The 26,457-nt window shown below is 36.8% G+C and overlaps 1 protein-coding gene across 6 annotated transcripts in view; it reads right to left on the reverse strand.

The window, feature by feature from the left end:
• The window catches only part of PPP1R12A (protein phosphatase 1 regulatory subunit 12A), a 167,317-nt gene that overhangs the window by 72,411 nt on the left and 68,449 nt on the right, over positions 1–26,457 (reverse strand). For all 6 annotated transcript variants that reach the window (XR_009736281.1, XM_061415617.1, XM_061415621.1 and 3 more), the window contains exon 3: positions 3,298–3,416. Coding sequence is in view for 5 of the 6 variants with exons in the window: in XM_061415617.1 (XP_061271601.1) it covers positions 3,298–3,416 (119 nt within the window). In the remaining variant the exon portion in view is untranslated. The remainder of the gene's footprint in view (positions 1–3,297; positions 3,417–26,457) is intronic.

Genomic DNA, 26,457 nt, shown 5'->3' on the forward strand with positions numbered 1-26,457 from the left:
CCTGGATCTTTGCTCTCTTCCACCTTAAATATAATTACTTTGGCCTTACTGGTCTCTCACCTGGATTAAGTGAAGAGTCTTCCTCAGGGAAGGCATGCCAACATGTATTCCCCATTTGAGTTCATCCTCCAGATTACCACCAGCTTTATTACTAAACACCAAATCCAATCAGGTTAATTTCCTGCTGGGGATCTCTGTTGCATCTAATGCCTACAAAATAGATGTCCATCATCTGGCTCTAGTCTAATCTTTTCAAGTCTCAATCTCATACTATCTTGATTTTCTTACTCCCTTCCAACTCTAGTGAATTCTCTGCATTTGCTATATTTCTGATCCCTTTTTTTTTTTGCACTTGTTGATAACCCCTTCTGACATGCCTTTTTTGTCCATCATGCCTTTTCTCTGCCAAGCAAACTCCCTCTCAAATGTCCTCTCTCGCAAACCCTTCCCGCTACTGAAAGCAGTCAGTCACAGTCTTTCCTGTTCTCCCGCATCGTTCCGCTCCTGCCTGTGGTTTAGCGCACAGCACTGTAAAGTTCTGTTTATGGAGCTGTCACTTCCACCACCCTGTGAGATCCTCAAGAGCAACGTTTGTTCCATTTTTTTGTTTAAATACCCAGCACTCAAAACAAAAGTGCTGGCACATTAATCAAAATTGAATGAATCATTACAACTAAAATCAGCCTTGCTAACGGTTTCCTTTATATAGAAAGAAACTAAAGACAAGAAGTTTTCAGTACATCTCCATGCCTTTCCCAGTTGCTATCTATCTGGGTACTAATCAGGGCAAGATGGACAGATAAGGTACTCTTTCCTTCTAGGTTGTGGTGTTTTATACCCACTCTTCTGCTTTCTTCAAGTCTTGACTATCCCATTACTCCAAAATCGCAGGCTTAGGACAGAACTGTTCGAAGCTCTTCTACGGATTTCTCCAAGCTCTAGTTTATGACTACTGTTGTAACATGGACCTTGTTTCTTCTGGACTCCAGGTACCTTCAGCTACTTGTTACAATGCTTCAGCTCTATTTAAGCATTTAAATAGTTCCTCAGTTTTAGTGCCCAAGATTTGTTTTTTAAACAGCCAGAAGTGTGTGTGTGTTGAGTCATGTTCAACTCTTTGTGACTCCATGGATGATAGCCCACTAGGCTCTTCTGTCCATGGAATTTTCCAGGCAAGAGTACTATTTCCTACTCCAGGGGATTCTCTGCCACAGGATTGAACCCGAGTCTCTCATGTCTCCTGCACTGGCAGGTGGATTCTTTACCACTGCGTCACCTGGGAAGCCCCAAAGCAACCAGGTAGTCCTTATGAATTTTCCCAATCCCAAGAAATAAAAATTTCTTTTCACTTAGCTTCTATTTCTTTGCTTTTATTTAATGAACCACACTTCCGCAAGACTCAGCCCTCTCTAAACCAATACTCCATATCTTATACAACATAGTTCTTTTCTGATAATACTCATTCAATCACTGCCTAGACATAATACTACAGTGGAAATCACAGTAATGTATATACACATTTTTTAAAAATGGAAGTAAAATATACTTAATAAAATTTACTATCTTAATAATCATTTTAAGTAGACAGTTCAGCAGTGTTAAGTACATTTACATTGTTGCTCAATCTTCAGAACACTTTTCATCTTGCAAACCTGAAACAGTGTGCTAATTAAACAACAAATCCCCATTCCCACCTCCTCCCAACTCCTGACAACCATCATTCCACTTTCTCTAGGATTTTCAGTACTTGAGGTACCTCATGTAAGTGAAATCAGACAGTAACTATCTTTTTGTGACTGCCTTATTTCACATAGCATAATGCTCTCAAGGTTCAACCAGGCTACAGCGTATGTCAGAATTTCCTTCTTAATGCTGAACAGTATTTCACTGTAAGTATATACTATATATTGTTTATTCACTCACCCATTGATGAACATTTGGTTTTCTTCCATCTTTTAGTTATTGTGAATAATGCTATAAACATGGGTGTATAAAAGTCTCTTTGAAACTTTCCTTTTAATTCTTTGGTTATGTGCCCAGAAGAGGAATTGCTTTATATTTATTGAGATATAATTCACACAATTTAAAGTAAACAATTTAGTGGTTTTTAGTAAATCTGCAGAGTTGTGCAACCATTACCACAATTAGTTTTGGAACACTCATCACTCCTAAAAGAAATTCTATCCATAAGCAATCATCTATCACTATAAATTGACATCTCCCAAATGCATATCTCTAGCTTGTACCTCTCTCTACTAACATATTCAACTGCCTGGATATCTAGCAGGCAAAACAAACTTAACATGTCTAAAAAACGAAGCCCTGAACCTTTCCATATAAAACTTACTTTTTCCACAATATTCACATCTCTCATAAAAACTTCATCCATCTAGTTGCTCAAACCAAACCTTAGAATCTTCCCTGCCTTCTTCTTACATGCCCTACTTTTAATCATGCGATGATCTTCTTGGTCAAATCTTCACAATATATCTAAAACCCACACTTTTCTCCTCACTTTGTCTACTACCACCCTACTTCTCCCCTTGCCGTTCCCGTACTGCTGCCCTTACCTTGCTACAATCCATTCTCAACACAGCAGCCCCAGAGACCCTTTCTACAATAAATCAGATCATGTCACTCTTCTAATCTCAGTCTCTCCACTGACCCCCAATTTCACTCAGATTAAAAGCTAAAATCCTTCCAATGGCCCACATGGCCTTGAGTGATGTGGTCCACTGCTCCTTCTGGGACCTCATCTCCTTCCAGCCTCTTCCATGTTCTGTCTGCTTCAGTCACACAAGTCTCACTCACTGCTCCTCTGAAAGCATCAGGCGTCCTCCCATCCGCGAATTCACTGCTCCCACGGTATGCAGTGTTCTTTCCCCAGACCTGTATGATTCACTCCATCGCCTGGAGAAGATCTTAGCTTAAATGCATCCTTATCAGTGAGGACTTCTTGACCGTTCTATTTAAATGTGTCCTGTTCACCCCGTACACTTCCTTTCTTCTTTGTCTGTTTTACTTATCTCCAAAGTTTTTATTGACAGGTAACTTTATGCCTAATCCTACCACTTACAATGTACTTCTTTCAACTTGAAAAATATTAAAAAGATGTAAAGTTAAGAATCATACACTTGTTCAAGTAGAACCTTACTGCACATATTATTAAGTAAACTGATTTTTTTCACACTCAAATTATAACTGTCCTTCAATGTCAACAATTATTTATTGAAAAAGTATTGTACTTTACACAAGACAGTTTTAAACATGCTTTCCGTTTAGGCTGGTTTACACTACCTTGCCGATTAACTTCATTCTGCAGTAGCTCTTCCATTGCCTCCTCCTCAGCGATATCTAAAGGTGTGTCTCCTTCACTGTTGACAGCTCCTACATGTGCTCCCTGACCAATCAAAAACCTGCAGAATTAAAGGGAAGAGAGTTAAGCAATGATGGTATCATTGAAATAAGACTAAATGAACAGCTAATGAGGTAAGCTTCTATGCAAGAGCAGCAGTAAAAACAAAGGAAAGCATAGGCATTATGTAAGCTTTAAGAAACTACCATAAAGCATGCTTTCTTTTCTTTTTAAAATTTCGTTTTCCTAATTTTTCTTAAGGAATACACTAATACAATACTAATACAAACACTTATATTAATATTGTACAAATACTAATGCAAAAATGTCATTAAAATATCACAAATATTGTAAAACAATTATGAAATCTTTCATAGGATTATTTCAGACTGTCTCCATTAAGATTTTTCATTATCTCCATATTGACTAGTTCCCTAACTGATCTTCACACTCCCAGTCTCATGCCATAAGCAAAAGTTCCTAACCCGAGACTCATGAATATAATGCAGAAAGTCATTCAGCTGGTACAGATATCTTAAAATACTGTTCATGCTCATCACTATTTTGAAATTAAGGTAATTAGCAGATCAACTAGGAGGTCTTTTTAATGTGTTACTGAAGAAGAATACACATAATGTGCACTATTTTATTTTATGCATCTGAAATACAATACTAAGAAGAGATTCACATGCTTCATCACACCTGCCAAAGGGATCAAGGGATCCAGATGGTTATGAATCTCTTTCACTAAACAAACTGCATATCTTCCAGAATCATCTATTTGACATGACTGGAGTCAATTTTCAATTAAAGATTCTCGGAATGCTTGTCCATGCTAGGAGAAAACACACATGGCCCTTATTGATCTGGTTTTATCTTCTTTTCAGTCTCGTACTCTTCTTTCCACATTTTAGATTCCAATAATATGAAACTGTTTGTAGTTCCAGACTAAACCATGTTCTTTTGGCATCCGTGATTTTACTTTTCTTTATGTAAAGAATGGTTCTTTTTTTCTCATATCCCTAAATCAATCTACCCTTATTTGTTTTTATAGGCTACATGACAATATATGCATTATAAAAACAGTGAATAAGAAAAAAAAAGCCCACAGAGTTTTTTAAAAAGAAAAAACTCTATACCTCTTTTATTGTCATGTTCCCTCTCAGAGATAAACACAATCAATAGCAGGGCAAGGATCCTTCCAGTTCAGTTCAGTTCAGTTCAGTCACTCAGTCATGTCTGACTCTTTGCGACCCCATGAATTGCAGCATGCCAGGCCTCCCTGTGCATCACCAACTCCCGGAGTTCACTGAGACTCACATCCATCGAATCAGTGATGCCATCCAGCCATCTCATCCTCTGTCGTCCCCTTCTCCTCCTGCCCCCAATCCCTCCTAGCATCAGAGTCTTTTCCAATGAGTCAACTCTTTGCATGAGGTGGCCAAAGTGTTGGAGTTTCAGCTTTAGCATCACTCCTTCCAAAGAACACCAAGGACTGATCTCCTTTAGAATGGACAGGTTGGATCTCCTTGCAGTCCAAGGGACTCTCAAGAGTCTTCTCCAACACCACAGTTCAAAAGCATCAATTCTTCGGCGCTCAGCTTTCTTCACAGTCCAACTCTCACATCCATACATGACTACTGGAAAAACCATAGCCTTGACTAGACGGACCTTTGTTGGCAAAGTAATGTCTCTGCTTTTGAATATGCTATCTAGGTTGGTCATAACTTTCCTTCCAAGGAGTAAGCGTCTTTTAATTTCATGGCTGCAGTCACCATCTGCAGTTTTCTGTAAATTTATATGTTTGTATATAAACAAATATACATAGTTACTTTTGAGGTTCTTTTTGTAGAACAAAATTAATGGGATTACTTTAAATGCACTAGAATGCAACACTTGCCTTTTAATAGCTGAAAAATATTTCACGATATGACTGGATCAATTTTTTTAATACTATCCTGCTAATGGATGTGTTCTTAAATGGACATTTGACATTATCAATCTTTAAAATTTTTCTCAATGTGATGAGAATAAAACACCTTATCATCATTTTATTTCCTGACTACACAGGAGGTTGAAAATATCTGGTTATGTTTACTAGCTTTGGATTTTCTCCTTTTGTGAACTTTCCATTTACATTTTCACTTTTATTTTTAACGTCTGCATTAATTCAACAAACACTTAACGGATGTTACAGATTGAGTGACTTTGTATTCCTCCAAATCATGTTGAAACCCCAAACTACCAACGTCATGCCATTAGGAGACAGGATTTGGGAAGGGAAATTTAGGTACAGATCAGATCATGAGGTTGGAGAATCCATGATGAGATTAATATATTTAAAGAAAATAATAGAGCTCACTGTCTCTCTACATTTGAGTACACAGCAAGATGGCAGCCGCCTCCAAGCCAGGAAAGGAGCCCTCCCAAGACACAGAATTGTGTGTCTTAAACTCTCTAGTCTCCAGAACTGTGAGAAACAAATGCCTGCCATTTAAGTCTCCTAGTTTATAGTATTTTTCTTACAGCAGTCAAAGCTAAGACAAGTGTCTACTATGTATTGAGCACTCTGTTACATGTCAGAATATAATAGCAAACAAAAACAGATGCAGAGCTTCCCCTCAATGATTTTATAATCTAGAAAGAGAGCTAGATTATTTATCTAAATTAATGTAAAACTTTGATGCCTTATGACAGAGACTTTTATCTCTGTAAGTGAATTAATAGAATTTTGATTTAGTAAGGTCAGGAAAGGATTCCCTGAAGAATATACAGGTACTAGCAGCAAACGTAACGGAAGGAGTGTGTGTGCCAGAACCAAAACCCTGTGACAGGAAACGTGTATAACTAGACAAGTGCTTATGTGCGTGTTAAGTGGCCTCAGCAGTGTTTGACTCTGCAACCCTATGGACTATGGCTAGACAAGGGCCTGGTTCATTTTCCTGGGAGTAACTGAAAAAGAATTAATCAATCTCTACATAGTTTCTGTCATGTACACCCCGAAGTTAGTGTTTATTTTGTAAGATCCTTAAATGATCATTTATGTGTTTCAAAAAGATCACTTTGTGCAGTATGGAAAACAAATAGAATGGAGAAAGAAAGCAGGCACACCAGCTAATGAGCTACTGCATCAGAAGAGAAAAATTATGTTGGAAGTTTGAATTTGATGGAGGAAATGGATAAATTTCAGAGATATCTAGGAGATCCTAAAGATCAGCTAGATATAAGAAGCAAGGGCGAGGAAGGTATCTATGATAAACTGAAGTTTTTAATTTGTATGGATGTCTATACTAATTAATGATTCACAAAAAACTAAGTTATTCCCTACTTCTAATAGACATGTTGCAAGTATATTGTCACTACATTTACATTACACTACATTTACTATATGGTCACTACATTAAAAAAATATTTCTGACAGTATTCCGTTATGAGTGAAGTTTAAAGGTTATATGAAGTCAGGTCTGTCAACTTTTTGGTTTAAGAAGGATTTTCCCAACTAGGTATGAATATGTATGTGGAGATATAACTTTTATAAGACAGAAAGAAAGAGAAAGAGAGAAGAAGGAAATTATACCATAAAGTTAACAGAGGTAACATTAGGAAGGTTTTGCTTTGTTTTTTCATCCATGCCTCACGGCACCTGGGATCTCAGTTCCCCAACCAGGGATTGAACTCGCACCCTCAGCACTGGAAGTGTGGAGTCTTAACCACTGGACCACCAGGGAAGTCCTGCATTAGGAGAGATTTGTATTAGTGGGGATTTTTCAGAGGTGGTGGGGAGGGAGTGGCATTTGTTATCCTAGTTTTCGGCAGCAAGTTCATTTTGTGTATGTATATCAGACCACAAGAGTGGCTACCATGCCATTTTGCAGCCTGGTATTTTTAGACTTAATAACATGTTATAAACATTTCTCCTTATATGAAGTAATGTTTCATTTTTATGATGTTCACAGGACGTCTACAAACAGAAGTCACATGTGAATTGAAGCAACTTTTTCTGTTGCACAGTCTTTAAAGTCATAATATAAAAGAAATGAATAACATATACATACTATCGTGTGTAAAACAGGTAACGAGCAGGAAACTGCTGTATAACAGGGAGCACAGCTTGGTGCTCGTGATGATCTAGAGGGGTGGGTTGGGGGGGGGATATAAATACATGTGAAAGTGAAGTTGCTCAGTCGTGTCTGACTCTTTGTGACCCCATGGATTGTAGCCCATGGAATTTTCCAAGCAAGTGTACTGGAGTGGGTTGCCATTTCCTTCTCCAGGGGATCTTCCTGACCCAGGGATCAAACCCAGGTATCCCACAATGCAGGCAGATTCTCTGAGCCACCAGGGAAGCCCATAAATAAACATATATATATATATAATTATGGCTGATTGGTGTTGATGTATGGCAGAGATCATCACAACAATGTAAAGCAATTATCCTCCAATAAAAAAAGAAAAGTACTGAAGAATATTTATATACTATAAATGAATAAATCTGGAGGGGAAAAAAAAGATATTAGTGCAATAGTAACTACTATGCTCCAGGAGAGTAGGTAAGCATTCTGCTGCGCAAAATCTCAATCAAACAATCAGATATTTAAATAAAACCACTTATATTTTGCTTGTATGCGTGTTAAGTTGCTTCAGCTCTGTCCAACTCTTTGTGACCCTATGGACTGTAGCCTGCCAGGCTCCTCTGTCCATGTGATTCTCCAGGCAAGAATACTGGAGTGGGTTGCTATTTCTTACTCCAGGGGATCTTCCGGATCCAGAGATCAAACCTGTGTCTCCTGTGACTCCTGCATTGCAGGTGGATTCTTTATAGTTGAGCCACCTATATTTAGCCTAGGTATTAAAAATCATTCATAAGATGTAAAGACAGAATAAAAGGAAGACACTCAGAGTGGCTGAAGTGCTTGCAGCAGAGGGAAGCAGAGTCTCAAGGAGATACCAGCTCAAAGCCAAAAAAGAGTCGATCTAAAATTTATATAAACAGGAAGGATGTTAAGGGAAACTAACAAGAGTAAAGCTCTGAAAACTGCTGGCAGGAAGTAGGCCCTGGAGCAATCCCTAAGCCAAAAGTTTAGGTATAAATATGTATGCATACAATTCACAAATCTCTCTAGCACTCTCAAACTACTATTTGCAAATGTAAATTTTAAAAGAGATATGTCAATCAATAAATAAACCTCATGGCATTTTTATTTATTACCATGAATAATCTGAAAAAATCATTCAAAGATTGGTTTGGTGAGGAAAAAAAGCATAAACATTTAAATTCTGCAGACTTCGGGTTTGATTCCCACTTTAGTTTCTTAACAGCTGTGTGATATTCATTAACTTAAAACATTTGAAACCTAGTTTATAGATAACTTACAGGGTTGCATTATGTTTAAATGAGTTGATATCTAAAAATAAAAGTTAAAATTCTATCTTTTATCACATCATGAGAAATCATCACATTCAGAAAGCAATGTTTAAGATAATTTATGAAACAAAATAATGGCGATCTGGAATACCAGAAATTCACTTTGTGGGACCCTTGGAGATACTGAAAACAGACAGCTAGATTTCCTTCAGAACAAAAAAGGCTGGGTATTATAAGCAGCTCATGGGACTCCTGATTAGGAAAACACACTATATTTAAGATTTCTTGAGGGGGAAAAACAACAACAACAACAAAGATTTCACATAGGAGTCCCAAAGTGGAAGTCAGAATACTAGGCTGTTTCTCAGACAGGTGACTTTTTAGAACACTTCGGGGTTTAAAAAAGAGGGAGGGGGCAGGCTTGCTCAGTCATCTTTGACTCTGCGACCCCATGGACTGTAGCCTGCCAGGCTCCTCTGTCCATGGGGACTCTCCAGGCAAGAGAGTCATTTCCTCCTCCAGGGGATCTTTCCAACCCAGGGATCGAACCCACATTACCAGCGGACGCTTTACTGCCTGAGCCACAGGGAAACCCAGGAGATGCCACCTATTGAATGATTAAAATCATTATATATTATTGGAGTGAAAAACGGTGGATTCACGGCTAGGTTTACTGAGATTTATGCTAATCTAACAGTTGTAAGTCAATAAATAATTTTGGATAATTAATAAACCTCAAAATCAAGATATGATCCAAAGTATATAAAATTACTGCTTATGCGTTAATCTAAAAATCTAATAAAAGGTGTAAAATTGTTAATCAAGTTACTGTATGCAACTTGGATGTGGTATATTAGATGGGTAGGATTCTATCTTGGTTAGAATGATTCGGTGTCAACTGAATTTGAACCACAAATTTGATGGATTCTATTAATTATCTTGGATTCTGAGTTTTGTCAAAAGCCAAACTACAGAAGAGACTGCTTGATAAAGGGAAATAGTTCGTTTTAAAAGTCTATCTTTAAATTAGAAGCTAATGAAAACACAGTGATTAGAGACAGAAATTTCATCAGCAAGAACTGAATAACGTACATTGTTATTTACTGGAGAAAAACTAGTATCAAGAGGTTGTTTTAACCAATACATAGATTTTTCATGTATTCAATCCATGAATTTTTTAAAAATCGAAATGTCAGTGTAGCCTAAAGAAAAAAGTTCTGTTACACAGATGAACTCAAGGTCATTACGGTAAGCAAAATAAACTAGTCACAAAAAGCCAAACGCTGTATGATTCCACTCATATAAAATGTCTAAAGTTATCAAAATCATAAAAATAGCAGAGAGGAAGATAGTTATCAAGGAACTAGGGGAGTGAGGAGGGGAAATTAGTGTTTACCAGGTAGAGTTTTAGTACTGCAAGATGAAAAAGTCTATCGCGATTTGTAGCAAAAAAAAATATGAATATACCTCCACTCCAGTACTCTTGCCTGGAAAATCCCATGGATGGAGGAGCCTGGTAGGCTGCCATCTATGGGGTCGCACAGAGTCTGACACGACTGAAGTGACTTAGCAGCAGCATTATTAAAATTCAATATTACGTTTCTATCACAATTAAAAGAAACAAAAAAGTCAGAAAACCACTTAAATAATTTTCTTGAAAATTCAAATGAATCGCTCAAAACCATCCAATGAGACAGAAATTATGAAAATTAAGCTACCTGAACTTTTCAAAGATGGTAAGTAGAACATTAACTTCAAAAATAAATGGCATTTACTTTTTAAGTCTCTGAGCAACATCATAAAATAAGTATAAATAACCTTATGCATCTTCAGTGGGAATGTACTCTGCTATCTCATATTTAAAGTTCTTTATCATAATAAAAATAGCTGAAAATAATTGTAACAATAAGAATCCAAACAAAAGTTATGACCTGGGACTTCTGAAAGTTTTTTTTAAATTAACAGTTCTTTCCTTCCGCACTTGACAAATGTTGTGCCACGTCTTTCTGGTCTCCATGTTTCTGAAGAGATGTCTGTTTTAGTTCAATCCTCCCCGCCCCAATCTTAATTTCTCATTGCTTCGAATTTTTGTCTTTAGCTTTCAGAACTGAAAGGTTTATCCTGTTTCAAATTTGCTAAACTTCTTGAATCTGTAGGTTTATACTTTTGCCAAGTTTAAGTAAGTTTTTAGCTATTATTTATTATTTCTTTAAACACTTCTCCAGCCATGCCCTCTCTCTTCTTCTGCGACTCCAAAGGCATAAATGTGAGCTCTCTGGTATAGTCCCACTGGCCCTTGAGGCTCTGTTCATTTAATTTTAGTCTAGTTTCTCTCTGTTGCCCATCTTGGTCATTTCTATTGTTCTGTTTTTCGGTTCACCAATTCTTTCTTCTATCCCCTCCATTCTGCCGTTAAGCCTATCTGTTATTTATTTCAGTTATTATATTTTTTCATTTCCAAAATTTCCATTTGATTCTTCATCTTATATTTCTTTGCAGACTTTTTTTGGCTGCAACTTTTTTTCATTTGTTTCAAGCATACTTGTAATTGCTTGTTGAAGCATTTTTGTGATAGATGCTCTTACAATCTTTGTCAAATAATTTTAAGATTAATATCTCAGTAATCTCAATGCTGGTCTCCATTGTCTTTTTCATTCAATTAGAGATTTTCCTTTGTATGACAATTAATTTTCATTTAAAATCTGGACACTTTGAGCACTATAAGAGTCCAGATCATGCTTAAATCTTATATGTTTGCTGATGTTTTTGGCCCTGCTCTAGCAGAAAAGATGGGAAGGGGCTATCTCATTAGTACAAAGTAGGGGTAGAAGTTCAGCCTCCATTGAAACTAGAGATGGAGCAACTCCCTGTCACCTCTGGTTCCCCAAGCCTTCACTGATACCTTCCTGGCTGAGGAGGAGTGGGTGTCTCACTATGATGCCCTATGCGGCTCCCACTGACACCACAAGGGGAGAGTTAGGCCTCTTTCCTGACGGGCAATGGTGGAAGTATAACCTCTCTACCACACCTCTTCTGACTTCACCTACGTGGGGAGGTGGAGGTGCTCCTTTTTACTACCAGGTGGGGGTGTAAGTCCAGGCTTCCCACATGGTCTCCAGTGCAAATTAGGGGAGGGCTAGTTAACCATCTGATGAGGATGAAAGTCTCAGCGGGCTCTGTAGCTCACCTAATCTGACATCATGACAACAGGGGGTACTAGGGCACCTCGTGCCAGCCTGGTAATGTTGGAAGTCTATGTTTCCTGCTTGGCCTGTGCTAGTGAGGGTGTGTGTGTGAACTGGATTTTCTTGCAGTATTTGGTGGAGTAAAGAGTAGGTTTTTTTTTTTTTTTTTTTTTTAAGGTTTTAGGGTGTCTCTCTCCTAGTACTTGGCTAAAAGGGTTACGCTTTGTTGGGGCTCTCTCTGAAGGCAGTGTGCAGCCACCATTGTTTCTGAGTTAAGTTTCCTCAGTGTGGAAACTGTTATCAGTTTTGAAGTGTGGTACACTGAGACAAAGAGAAAAGCCAAAAACTCACTCCTGCGTCACTCCTTGAATCCTGAGATCCTAAGTGGTTCTGACTTCTTTACACTTTTCAGAATCTTTGTTATCTTATATATAATGTGCAGGGTTTTTAGTTGTACTTAGCAGGAAGAATAGGGAAAAGCATATATATTCTGTTTTCCCATACACAGAAATTCTCATTTTTAACTGTCAGGAAATTATAATGTTTATAACATTACCAATTTCAATCTTAAAAAAAAATCAATTTGTCAAAATCCCTCAGGTGAAAGTATTATTTTTATATGTAAATCATGTTATTAGTCCAATAACATGGACGGCATCACTGACTCGATGGACGTGAGTCTGAGTGAACTCCAGGAGCTGGTGATGGACAGGGAGGCCTGGCGTGCTGCAATTCATGGGGTTGCAAAGAGTCGGACATGATTGAGTGACTGAATTGAACTGAACTGAACATGGATTAATGTGGTCCTGATACCTTGACAAATACCTGACTGAATTTCTGACATCATGGTTTCACAGTTATGTTCTAGATACAATAGCGAAGACCAGGCTAATACATGTGAGAGAAATGTATTTATTGTGAAAGTGGGCGGTTTTCCAACTGTCTAGGCACCTGGATAAAAACAAATTCAAAATGTGTGCAAGTATTTACATTCCTCTCTTCTCTTTGCAGAGTACCTTTAAATATAGGAAATTATGAAGGTTCTGTCTTCACTATTTATTTAATTATTCCCCAGAGCAGTGACGATATGTCTTTAAAGATGCATACTTGTTTATTAAGATCAAGTACATGCACTGCTGTCCTACTTTATTACTGCATCTTCCAATTCCCAGAGGCAAAAATCCTACTTATTGCATAATAATTCTAAGATGTAAATTCCCCCAGATTTTAATATTACTAAAATCTACAATCAATGGAACTTACAATCATACATACAATGTATAACAACGTGGCCGTCTTTATCTGTCTTTATGTAACCCAGTCATAGCTATTCCTACTGTTTTCACTTCGACTGATTTATGTGCACTGATACCTTTAATACCTTACTTACTGAGCTTAATTAACTTAAAAAATACCTTCCTGGAAGGTGTTTGACATTTTTTGTTGACACCGTGTAGTAAGGTCAAGAAAGCACCACCAACAAAACCTGCATGATACTATTAATGTCAGTGGCTTAGAAGAAAATCCCAAAGGCAACAAGAAAATATTCTTTGGCAATGCTGCATCCATGACACTGCAACTGCATAAAGAATGATACTGTGTGGGGAAAAAAACATCTCAAGGTGCTTAAAAACAAAAACCATACACACTGTGTTATAATTTTTTTTTAACCTTTTAAGTTGGTATATAAAATAATTATAGTCTGTTACAACGATGGAATCAGATTTGATGAAATTCAGTATATGCATTATAAACATACCCCAAAAAGTCCTGGCTTCTTATTGCATCTTTGCAATTGGCATCTCAAACTAGGCCTTTTTTTTTTTTTTTTAACTTTACATAATTGTATTAGTTTTGCCAAATATCAAAATGAATCCGCCACAGGTATACATGTGTTCCCCATCCTGAACCCTCCTCCCTCCTCCTTCCCCATACCATCCCTCTGGGTCGTCCCAATGCTCTAGCCCCAAGCATCCAGTATCATGCATCAATCCTTGACTGGCATCTCGTTTCATACATGATATTTTACATGTTTCAATGCCATTCTCCCAAATCTTCCCACCCTCTCCCTCTCCCACAGAGTCCATAAGACTGTTCTATACATCAGTGTCTCTTTTGCTGTCTCATACACAGGGTTATTGTTACCATCTTTCTAAATTCCATATATATGCGTTAGTATACTGTATTGGTGTTTTTCCTTCTGGCTTACTTCACTCTGTATAATAGGCTCCAGTTTCATCTACCTCATTAGAACTGATTCAAAGGTATTCTTTTTAATGGCTGAGTAATACTCCATTGTGTATATGTACCACTGCTTTCTTAACCATTCATCTGCTGATGGGCATCTAGGTTGCTTCCATGTCCTGGCTATTATAAACTGTGCTGCGATGAACATTGGGGTACACGTGTCTCTTTCCCTTCTGGTTTCCTCAGTGTGTATGCCCAGCAGTGGGATTGCTGGATCATAAGGCAGTTCTATTTCCAGTTTTTTAAGGAATCTCCACACTGTTCTCCATAGTGGCTGTATTAGTTTGCATTCCCACCAACAGTGTAAGAGGATTCCCTTTTCTCCACACCCTCTCCAGCATTTATTATTTGTAGACTTTTGGATCGCAGCCATTCTGACTGGTGTGAAATGGTACCTCATAGTGGTTTTGATTTGCATTTCTCTGATAATGAGTGATGTTGAGCATCTTTTCATGTGTTTGTTAGCCATCTGTATGTCTTCTTTGGAGAAATGTCTATTTAGTTCTTTGGCCCATTTTTTGATTGGGTCATTTATTTTTCTGGAGTTGAGCTGTAGGAGTTGCTTGTATATTTTTGAGATTAGTTGTTTGTCAGTTGCTTCATTTGCTATTATTTTCTCCCATTCTGAAGGCTGTCTTTTCACCTTGCTAATAGTTTCCTTTGATGTGCAGAAGCTTTTAAGATTAATTAGGTCCCATTTGTTTATTTTTGCTTTTATTTCCAATATTCTGGGAGGTGGGTCATAGAGGATTCTGCTGTGATGTATGTCAGAGAGGGTTTTGCCTATGTTCTCCTCTAGGAGTTTTATAGTTTCTGGTCTTACGTTTAGATCTTTAATCCATTTTGAGTTTATTTTTGTGTATGGTGTTAGAAAGTGTTCTAGTTTCATTCTTTTACAAATGGTTGACCAGATTTCCCAGCACCACTTGTTAAAGAGATTGTCTTTAATCCATTGTATATTCTTGCCTCCTTTGTCAAAGATAAGGTGTCCATATGTGCGTGGATTTATCTCTGGGCTTTCGATTTTGTTCCATTGATCTATATTTCTGTCTTTGTGCCAGTACCATACTGTCTTGATAACTGTGGCTTTGTAGTAGAGCCTGAAGTCAGGTAGATTGATTCCTCCAGTTCCAGTCTTCTTTTTCAAGATCGCTTTGGCTATTCGAGGTTTTTTGTATTTCCATACAAATTGTGAAATTATTTGTTCTAGCTCTGTGAAGAATACTGTTGGTAGCTTGATAGGGATTGCATTGAATCTATAAATTGCTTTGGGTAGTATACTCATTTTCACTATATTGATTCTTCCAATCCATGAACATGGTATATTTCTCCATCTATTAGTGTCCTCTTTGATTTCTTTCACCAGTGTTTTATAGTTTTCTATATATAGGTCTTTAGTTTCTTTAGGTAGATATATTCCTAAGTATTTTATTCTTTCCGTTGCAATGGTGAATGGAATTGTTTCCTTAATTTCTCTTTCTGAATTTCACCTTTTTCTCAAGCGCACATGGAACCTTCTCCAGGATAGATCACATCCTGGGCCATAAAGCTAGCCTTGGTAAATTCAAAAAAATAGAAATCATTCCAAGCATTTTTTCTGACCACAATGCAGTAAGATTAGATCTCAATTACAGGAGAAAAACTATTAAAAATTCCAACATATGGAGGCTGAACAACACGCTGCTGAATAACCAACAAATCACAGAAGAAATCAAAAAAGAAATCAAAATTTGCATAGATACGAATGAAAATGAAAACACAACAACCCAAAACCTGTGGGACACGGTAAAAGCAGTCCTAAGGGGAAAGTTCATAGCAATACAGGCACACCTCAAGAAACAAGAAAAAAGTCAAATAAATAACCTAACTCTACACCTAAAGCAACTAGAAAAGGAAGAAATGAAGAACCCCAGGGTTAGTAGAAGGAAAGAAGTCTTAAAAATTAGGGCAGAAATAAATGCAAAAGAAACAAAAGAGACCATAGCAAAAACCAACAAAACCAAAAGCTGGTTCTTTGAAAGGATAAATAAAATTGACAAACCATTAGCCAGACTCATCAAGAAACAAAGGGAGAAAAATCAAATCAATAAAATTAGAAACGAAAATGGAGAGATCACAACAGACAACACAGAAATACAAAGGATCATAAGAGACTACTATCAACAATTATATGCCAATAAAATGGACAACGAGGAAGAAATGGACAAATTCTTAGAAAAGTACAACTTTCCAAAACTCAACCAGGAAGAAATAGAAAATCTTTACAGACCCATCACAAGCACAGAAATTGAAACTGTAATCAAAAATCTTCCAGCAAACAAAAGCCCAGGTCCAGACGGCTTCACAGCTGAATTCTACCAAAAATTTAGAGCAGAGCTAACACCTATTCTGCTCAAACTCTTCCAGAAAATTGCAGAGGAAGGTAAACTTCCAAACTCATTCTATGAGGCCACCATCACCCTAATACCAAAACCTGACAAAGATCCCACAAAAAAGAAAACTACAGGCCAGTATCACTGATGAACATAGATGCAAAAATCCTTAACAAAATTCTAGCAATCAGAATCCAACAACACATTAAAAAGATCATACACCATCATCAAGTGGGCTTTATCCCAGGGATGCAAGGATTCTTCAATATCCGCAAATCAATCAATGTAATACACCACATTAACAAATTGAAAAATAAAAACCATATGATTATCTCAATAGATGCAGAGAAAGCCTTTGACAAAATTCAACATCCATTTATGATAAAAACTCTCCAGAAAGCAGGAATAGAAGGAACATACCTCAACATAATAAAAGCTATATATGACAAACCCACAGCAAACATTATCCTCAATGGTGAAAAACTGAAAGCATGTCCTCTAAAGTCAGGAACAAGACAAGGGTGCCCACTTTCTCCATTACTATTCAACATAGTTTTGGAAGTTTTGGCCACAGCAATCAGAGCAGAAAAAGAAATAAAAGGAATCCAAATTGGAAAAGAAGTAGTAAAACTCTCACTATTTGCAGATGACATGATCCTCTACATAGAAAACCCTAAAGACTCCACCAGAAAATTACTAGAGCTAATCAATGACTATAGTAAAGTTGCAGGATATAAAATCAGCACACAGAAATCCCTTGCATTCCTATACACTAATAATGAGAAAACTAGGCCTATTTAAATCCATATTCTACTATATGCTTTCCTCTGCTTCCCTCAATCTTCCTCTTCAATTCCTTACTTTAGTTTAATGGCATCCTTTTACCAATTACAAAGGCTAGAAGGGGAGGCAGAACAGTGTAGTGCAGACTTGACAAGAAAGTCTAGGTTTAAATCCTAGCTCTGCTGATTACTGTGTGTGATTTCTCTGTTTCCTCACTCATAAAATAAGAATTACAATATGGGCCAATCACTCATCTAAGCACAAATTTCAAAACTTGTCATATTTTGGAAAACTACTGAGTTTTCCAAACTCACTCCTACTGAGTCTGAGTCCGTCCTCCATAACCAAACGTATTGATATTTTTGCAAAAATAAATTAATGCTTAAGTGGGGAAGAAACAAAGACTATAAATAGCCTCGTATCAGGTCTAGTCATGGTTTGCTGCCAAGTGAGCCTACACCAATCTTACAACTGGTCATTTTTCAGAGTTTTGGGGTTTTAGAATTGTGCATCTGGGCTGTAGGGTAGTGGTAGCAACATATTTTCACGTAATTGTCAGGATGACCAAAATTATACACAGTGAAAAAGACTCTAAGCAGTGACTCAAAGTGCTCAGCAAATGTTAGCTATTACCAGCACTATCACTACTGTTGATTTTTCTTCCCACCTTACTACCTAATCCAGTCAAGCACACCAAACCTTATTAATTTAATTTTCCAAATTTCTTTCAGATCTGCCCCACTTCCAAGCTCACTGCCACTGCCCTGGCTCTCTTGTCCACTCTTTAATCTGTCAAGAATTGTTTTCTAAAAGTACAGGGAAAGAACCATCATGTTCCTAAAAATGTCTCACCATTAAAGGTCAAAGTTAGCAAGGCACACAAATTCCTCTGTGCTACAGCCCCAGTTCCCTCTTCCTGTCTTATTCGCTACTCTCACCATATAACACTAATGTTCCTCTCCTGAAAATACTACGGGTCCAAAGAAGCCTGTTATCCAATGCAATCATGACAAGCACTGATTTTGGTTAAGCAGAAAAGATTATTTAAATAGGGAATAGTAAAACATATCACATATGTGAAAAATAAATAAATGCAAGACACTTATTCCAACACAGACGATACTGGAGAATGTCTCCAATGACTTAAATCCATGCTCCCCTTCTTGCATAAATGATACTCCTAATGTACTAAGACATCAAAATGTCTTAAAGTGAAACTAACATTTGCAGTCAACACAAATGCAATCTGAGTATATAATCCTTCTAGATATTTTTTTCTTTCAATTTTTCAGTTGTTGCACCCACATCCAATTAAAGAGCAATTATATTTTCAGGACTTTCCCTTTATTGAGGCTTTTCAAAATAGTTTATCATTAGCAATAATTTTCTTTTTTGTACACATTGCATCAGTTTTGAGTGCTCTAATTAAAGTATATTATCACTAACAAGGGAAATAGACATTAATAGGCCAGAACACACACAACTAACTTTTAGTAGGCTTGTAATTCAACTAGTGGGAACAGAAATGAGCTTATTAGAAGTAGTTTACGTGTTACAATGGTCAATATTAATTACTTTATGGCAGTCATTCAATATGTTGTAACAAAGAAATGGCAAATGTTAGTAATAGAGTGGATGTTAGTTAAAAGAGCTTTAACCATGTGTTATTTCCCATTTATGAATATGACTTTTCTCTGATAGCTCTCAACTCCCAGAGGCAAAAATTCTGCTACTCTGTGGATAGGGGGAAGCTGCTGTGTAGCACAGGGAGCTCAGCTCAGTGCCCTATGATGACCTGGAGGGGTGAAGCGGGGTGGTGTGGTAGGAGAAAGGCTCACAAGGGAGAGGGTGTATATATATATATATATGTATAGATATAATCTGATTATATATACATATAGCTGATTCATATTGCTGTACAGCAGAAACTAATTCAACACTGTAAAGCAATTATACTCCAAAAAAAAACCTGCCCATTGTTTAATCTAATAATGTCACCTCCCCTGGAATCTTTCTTTCTCTGAATGGTCTAAAGAGAATTGATCACTTCTTCCTCAATGTTCCTTGAACATCTCTTGGTCCATTTCTTCTATCTAGTATTGGTACTGACTTCGTATGTATCTGTAAGCTTGAAGATTAGGTGCAGTTGCCGTCATTTTTACTTTTTAAAATCCCTAATGCTACTATAGGAGACAATAATAATGTAACAGAAAGAACATCAGAATTTGAGTCTTGAGAATGAGGGTCCACTTCTGATTGTGAAATGGAAATAACTGAATATGTTCATAGAGTAGTTAAAAAAAAAAAAAGGCAGTAAGAATATATATCAGAATATTGTTGTTGCTGTTTAGTCCCTAAGTCGTATCTGACTCTTTTGTGACCCCCTAGACCGTAGCCTGCCAGGCTCTCTGTCCATGAGATTTCCCAGGCAAGAATACTGGAATGGGTTGCCATTTCCTTCTCCAGGGGATCTTTCCCATCCAAGGACTGAACCCTGTGTCTCAAGCATTATTCTTTATTGCTAAGCCACCAGGGAAGTATATATGAAAATATTAATTTGGGGCAAATACACCTCATAATTATTACAGCAAGAGATAAATATCCTACAAATAAAATTTTACTGTTTTCAAAGGCTCTTAGATTCAATTTCACCTTCTGAGACTTTTAATCAAAATACATGGTCTGTTTACACTAGCAATGCATCATTCTTATAAGAAATATGTAAACCGAAATGCATGGACTTGCCAAGTCTTCTTGGAGCTCAAATAACCATATATCAAAGTAAATATGAAAAATGACTACTTCCCTCTCCCCTGTTCCTCTCATTGAGCTAGGTCTGCCCTAAGAGCAAATAATCAGATTATAGTTTTATTAAATAATCCAGGAAAACCAAGAGTTTAGCTATTTTTCACTACAAGTAGTGACCGAAAATAGTAATACAAGTAATAACTAATTCAGCTAACTGTACTGATATTAAATATGTGCTATTCATTGTGCCAAGTGTTTTATAAATATGATCTCATCTAATCTTCACAATAATCTTACAAAGTAGGGATAAGTACTAACATTTCCACTTTATAGATGAGGAAACAGGTTCAGAGAAGTTGGTAATCTGTCTAGAGTTAATAGCAATTACTTAGCAGTTAAAATAAAAAGAGTTGTCTCATCCTGACCTTGAACTCTGGAATATTATAATGCTTCTCATACGTGTGGTGATGCAGTTCATATAGTTCTTTTTTTTTTTTAATTTAAATTTATTTATTTTAATTGGGGGCTAATTACTTCACAATTGGTAAGAATTTCTGGTTCTTTCACCAAAAATAATATTATTGAATTCCAGACAGGGGAATCAGCAGGTGCAGACTATGAAGCAAGATGCCTAGTTTGTTTAAAGGCTCAGCAAAGAAGACCATTTTGGCTAAAAGAGAGCCTGGAGAAGTGTGGAGAAATGACATCATAGATGTAACAGGGGGCCACACCATCGCCTCGGAGCAACCAGAACTCTATTTTTTGAATGCATTATAAACCCACTGGAGGGTGAAGGGCTTTGAATAAAATGTGATGCTATTACAATATCTTACAAGGATCATTCTACCTGCTGTGCAGAAAATAGATGGGGGGAAGAAGATGGTTATGGCTAGAATGATTCCAACTGCAATAATTCCAGTGAAGAACAACAATGTCCAGGATCAGGGAGAAAGGAAAGAGGTGATAAAATAGTCAGATAAAATAGTCAGATACTGAATATATCTTGAAAGATAAGCCAAGAGAAGTCTTGAAGATTCCGTTGGATATTTATAAAATAAAAGTTATAATGAAAAAGAAAAGACATGATATAAATAAGCCACCACAATATTTTTTAAAACTTATATCTTTAAATAGTTGATTCTTTAATGATCAAATAACAAAACTAGTGAAACTTTTTCCATGCTGTAAATAAGACCATGAAAATGTAACTGAATCTCATCATCAGTATTTTATGATGATATGAAATCTTCAACCGCAATGTCTTCAAAGCTACTCCAAACATGAAGGAAAATATATTAAATGCACTAATTAATCAACATTTCATTCTCTATGCTATGAAACCACATAATGCTAGCCTAACACAGGGCTAATTTTCTCTATTATTGGAAAATTTTAATGCAAACACTAGAGCTACTTGAGATAAAAGCATTCCTTAAATATCTGTGGTGGAAGCCTAAAAAATAGTGATGAAATTTAAAAGATTATAATCATATCAATAACCAAGATGTTAATAAAACAAATCATTTAAGTTTTATTATTCAACTATGAAATGTTTTTCACATAAAAATTCTTACAATTTGCAAGAATAAAAAAAAGTAAAGACAATGCCAAGGTAAAGGTTATAGTCATTCAAAAAAATAATATTTGTTGGTCAATCAAGAAGGACAAGCTGAATTAACACAATGACACTGTACAATGGAGTACAAAATACTAAATCTAAAGAGAACGATGAGAAATATCTCTATATCCCAATACATAGTAGTCTCCAGGAAAGACTGTTAAGTGAAAAGAGAAAAGTGGAGAAATAGTATATGATAATTTTTCATTTATCTACAAAGGAGGAATAATGCTCACATTAAAATACAAACTGGGATAAAACATAAAATTTTAAAATGTTACCTATAGGAAATTGGGTGGTAATTGCCATTAGACCTTGTATTTTATGTAAATGGTCAAACAAAATTAAACAAAAAAACAAACTCTAAAAGAGAAGTAAACAATTAATGTAATGGTATATATAGCTAGTGTCATAGCCACACAGAAAAGTACTATTCCAAGTAACTTCAACACACACAGTAATTCGATGGTATACTCCAACTAGGATACCATAAGGATGAATGAAAAGAAATGTCACCCTCCTCACTCCTGTCAAAAAACAAAACCAAAAACAAATCCCAAACTTCAAGCTGCTTTCAGTACTTATGATTATTGGGGGTACTGTTATAAGCAGTCTAATGTATGTGTAATATATAATGAAACAAATTAATAACTATGTATTATTTTAATTCTATAGTTCCTGGCAATGAAGAAGGGAGAAAGAAAATACAGAGGAAAAACAGAAGAGGTTAAACAAAGATACCCTGTGGGTGCTGAATTTGAAAGAATGACCAATCCAGTATAAAAGGGACAGGTTTCTTTAGAGAAATGCCAATTCCAGAAATATAAAAGATGTGTCTGGAACATTTTTATAATACTAAATAGCAATGAAGCTTTTAAAGATCACTTTACTGGATCATACCCCAAGATCTTAGAAGCCAACATGAAGAGACTCTTGTTGATCAAAGATGGTACAATTTGCTCATCAGTAAGGATAATAACTGCAATACATTGAAATACATCAGGTATGCTTAAATGCATGCACTCAAGTTACTTAAATCACACACATACATAAACACGCAAAATCACTTAGTCCTTTCTGAAGGTAAGTAAACCAACTCACTATTTTAAAAACCAGTATTATAAAGGGAAAGAATAAAGAATATATTCTGATTTCATATAAAACTTGTACTAGGGGTAACCAAATAGTAGACATGAAGAAGTTTCCTTTACAAAAATGTTTCGGCTATAAAAAAGAACTATGTTTTCATCTAATTATTCATCTATTCTTTCTTTTATTCATTATTATTTTTTGGTTATTAAAAGCCAAGTCACAGGATTTGATTTTCAATGCTTTCTACATAATAACTTAAACATATAATTCAGTTATAGTTAATGGTTAGTTATAATTAACTGATCATCTTAGACTGGAACACTAAATTGAATACATTTTCTTGGACTCCATAATCATTCAAGTATGTAAAAAAGTCATTATATTTAACTTTGCTTTTACTCTATAGTCTAATGGCATCAAACTGTAACTTTTAGGGAAGAACACTTTGATGCAACAGTGAGAATTTTATACTGCCTATATTAGACTGCTAGCATTACCATAACAAAATACCACAGACAAACTGGATCAAACAATAGAAATTCATTTTCTCATAGTTCTGGAGGCTAGAAGGTCAAGACCAAGGTGTTCACAGGATTGGTTTCTTCTGAGGAGTCTCTCCTTAGCTTACAGATTGCCACCTTCTACAGTGTCCTTATGCTGTCTTTTCTGTGTGCAAGCCCTTGATGTCATTTTTTGTGTCCAAATTTCCTCTCAAAGAGATACAGTAAGATTGGATTAGGGCCCACCCTAAGGGCCTCAGGTTAAGAGATGATAAGGGCCTCATCATCTCTTAAAAGGCTCTCGATATATAGTCACATTCCTGTGTTCTGTGGCTAGGCCTTCAACATATGAATCTTGTGGGGACATGATTCAGAGCATTAACACTGCCAATTCAGTTCAGTTCAGTGACTCCGTCGTGTCTGACCCTTTGCGACCCTGCGGACTGCAGCACGCCAGGCCTCCCTGTCCATCGCCAACTCTTGGAGCTTGCTCAAACTCATGTCCATTAAGTCGGTAATGCCATCCAATCACCTCATCGTCTGTCATCTCCTTCTCCTCCCGCCTTCAATCTTTCCCAGCATCATGGTCTTATTTCCAATGAGTCAGTTCTTGGGATCAGGTGGCCAAAGTATTGGAGTTTCAGCTTCAGCATCAGTCCTTCCAATGAATATTCAGGACTGATTTCCTTTAGGATGGACTGGTTGGATCTCCTTGCTGTCCAAGGGACTCTCAAGAAGTCTTTTCCAACACCACAGTTCAAAGGCATCAATGCCAGCCTTCTTTATAGTCAAATTCTCACACCCATACATGACTACTGGAAAAACTATAGCTTTGATTAGACAGACCTTTGTTGGAAAAGTAATGTCTCTGCTTTTTAATATGCTGTCAAGGTTGGTTACAGCTTTTCTTCCAAGGAGTAAGCACCTTTTAATTTGATGGCTGCAGTCACCATCTGCAGTGATTTTGGAGCCCCCCAAAATTAAGTCTGTCACTGTTTCCATTGTTTCCCTATCTATTTGCCATGAAGTGATGGGACCAGATGCCATGATCTTAGTTTTCTGAATGTTGAGTTTTAAGCCAACATTTTCACTCTCCACTTTCACTTTCATCAAGAGGCTCCTTAGTTCTTTTCGCTTTCTGCCGTAAGGGTGGTGTCATCTACGTATCTGAGGTTATTGATATTTCTCCTGGCAATCTTGATTTCACCTTGTGCTTCCTCCAGCCCGGCATTTCTCATGATGTACTCTGCATATAAGTTAAATAAGCAGGGTGGCAATATACAGCCTTGACATACTCCTTTCCAGATTTGGAACCAGTCTGTTGTTCCATGTCTGGTTCTAACTGTTGCTTCTTGACCGGCATACAGATTTCTTAAGAGGCAGGTCAGGTGGTCTGTTATTGCCATCTCTTTCAGAATTTCCCACGGTTTATTGTGATCCACACAGTCAAAGGCTTTGGCATAGTCTATAAAGCAGAAATACATGTTTTTTTCTGGAACTCTCTTGCTTTTTTGATGTTCTAACGAATGTTGGCAATTTGATCTCTGGTTCCTCTGTCTTTTCTAAAACCAGCTTGAACATCTGGTAGTTCACGGTTCACGTACTGTTGAAGCCTGGCTTAGAGAATTTTGAGCATTACTAGCGTATGAGATGAGTGCAATTGTGCAGCAGTTTGAGCATTCTTTGGCATTGCCTTTCTTTGGGATTGGAATGAAAACTGACCTTTTCCAGTCCTGTGGCCACTGCTGAGTTTTCCAAATTTGCTGGCATATTGAGTGTAGCACTTTCACAGCATCATCTTTCAGGATTTGAAATAGCTCAACTGGAATTCCATTACCTCCACTAGCTTTGTTCGTAGTGATGCTTCTGAAGGCCCACTTGACTTCACATTCCAGGAATAGATAAGAAAGCCTTCCTCAGTGATCAGTGCAAAGAAACAGAGGCAAACAACAGAATGGGAAAGACTAAGAGATTTCTTCAAGAAAATTAGAGATATCAAGGGAATATTTCATGCAGAGATGGGCTCAATAAAGGACAGAAATGGTATGGACCTAACAGAAGCAGAAGATATTAAGAAGAGGTGGCAAGAATACACAGCCAATTCAGTAGCCCCCAAGAAAAAATGATTCTAATGCATACATTTCAAAACATGACCCATGAGTATATAGTAAAACCAGGCATAAGCTGGCCATTAACATTATACTCCCCAAATTCACTTCATTTATTCTTCCTCTAATCCACTCTGGAGAAGAGGCATTATTAAACAACCTGTTTTTCATTTCCCTAAGATTTCCACCTCATTCAAAGCGGGGAGAAGTTGAAAGTAATTACTTTGGTGAAAAGGTGAGATAAGTTACAAGTCAGAATATAAAGAGCCATCATTCATCTAAATCACTAGGTTCCTGCCAGGCTAGAGACCAGATGCAAAATTCTTAACTGTCTAGAAACTAAACTGTGGCCTCACATTCTCTGTCCTACTGTCTCTAATGCATTATCATACACAACTAGTGCCCTTCCTCTTTAGGTCAGTTTAAGTTTGATACGATTTATTATTGTTCAGTTGCTCAGTCGTGTCTGAGGATTACCTGGATCTAAAATCATCCCAACTGACACAATGGGATACTAGCCAAGTCTAAAAGAGGAAATTATTCAGAAAAATTATTATTGTCTTTTCAAACTCAGAATTAAAAAACAAAATACAAGGATTAAACATATGAAGAAAGAAACTGAGTTTTCATTTTCCCAGAAAAGATAAATAAGATAATGGTCAAAAGTTAATACATATGGAATATTCCAGGAACTATGTGCCAGGAACTCTGCTTGGTGGGTTACATCAGTTAACCCTCACAACAAACCTAGAAAATATTAATCCCTTTCTACAGAGGAGAAAACTGTAAACACTAAGCAACTTGCTCAAGGTCATACCCTTAGAGACTGGTTGAGGAAGCCTTCATAATTCACATTAGTTGACTCCAGAGCCTACATACCAAATATTTAAGGACAGCTGAAGATAAATACACATTAGCTATTTTTCTTCATGAAGATAAAATCCAAGCCTTTTCTTGAGCATGAAAAGAATAGAAAGGAATAAAAAACTTACAAATCATGATTAAAATTATGAATAACCACTACTGTTTTACAATGGCAGGGAGACCCCTTCATTTTACACATAAAGAAATCAAAGCCCAGAAA

The sequence above is a fragment of the Bos javanicus genome, chromosome 5, assembly GCF_032452875.1.
Source record: "Bos javanicus breed banteng chromosome 5, ARS-OSU_banteng_1.0, whole genome shotgun sequence".
In the NCBI taxonomy this organism is placed as follows: Eukaryota; Metazoa; Chordata; class Mammalia; order Artiodactyla; family Bovidae; genus Bos; species Bos javanicus.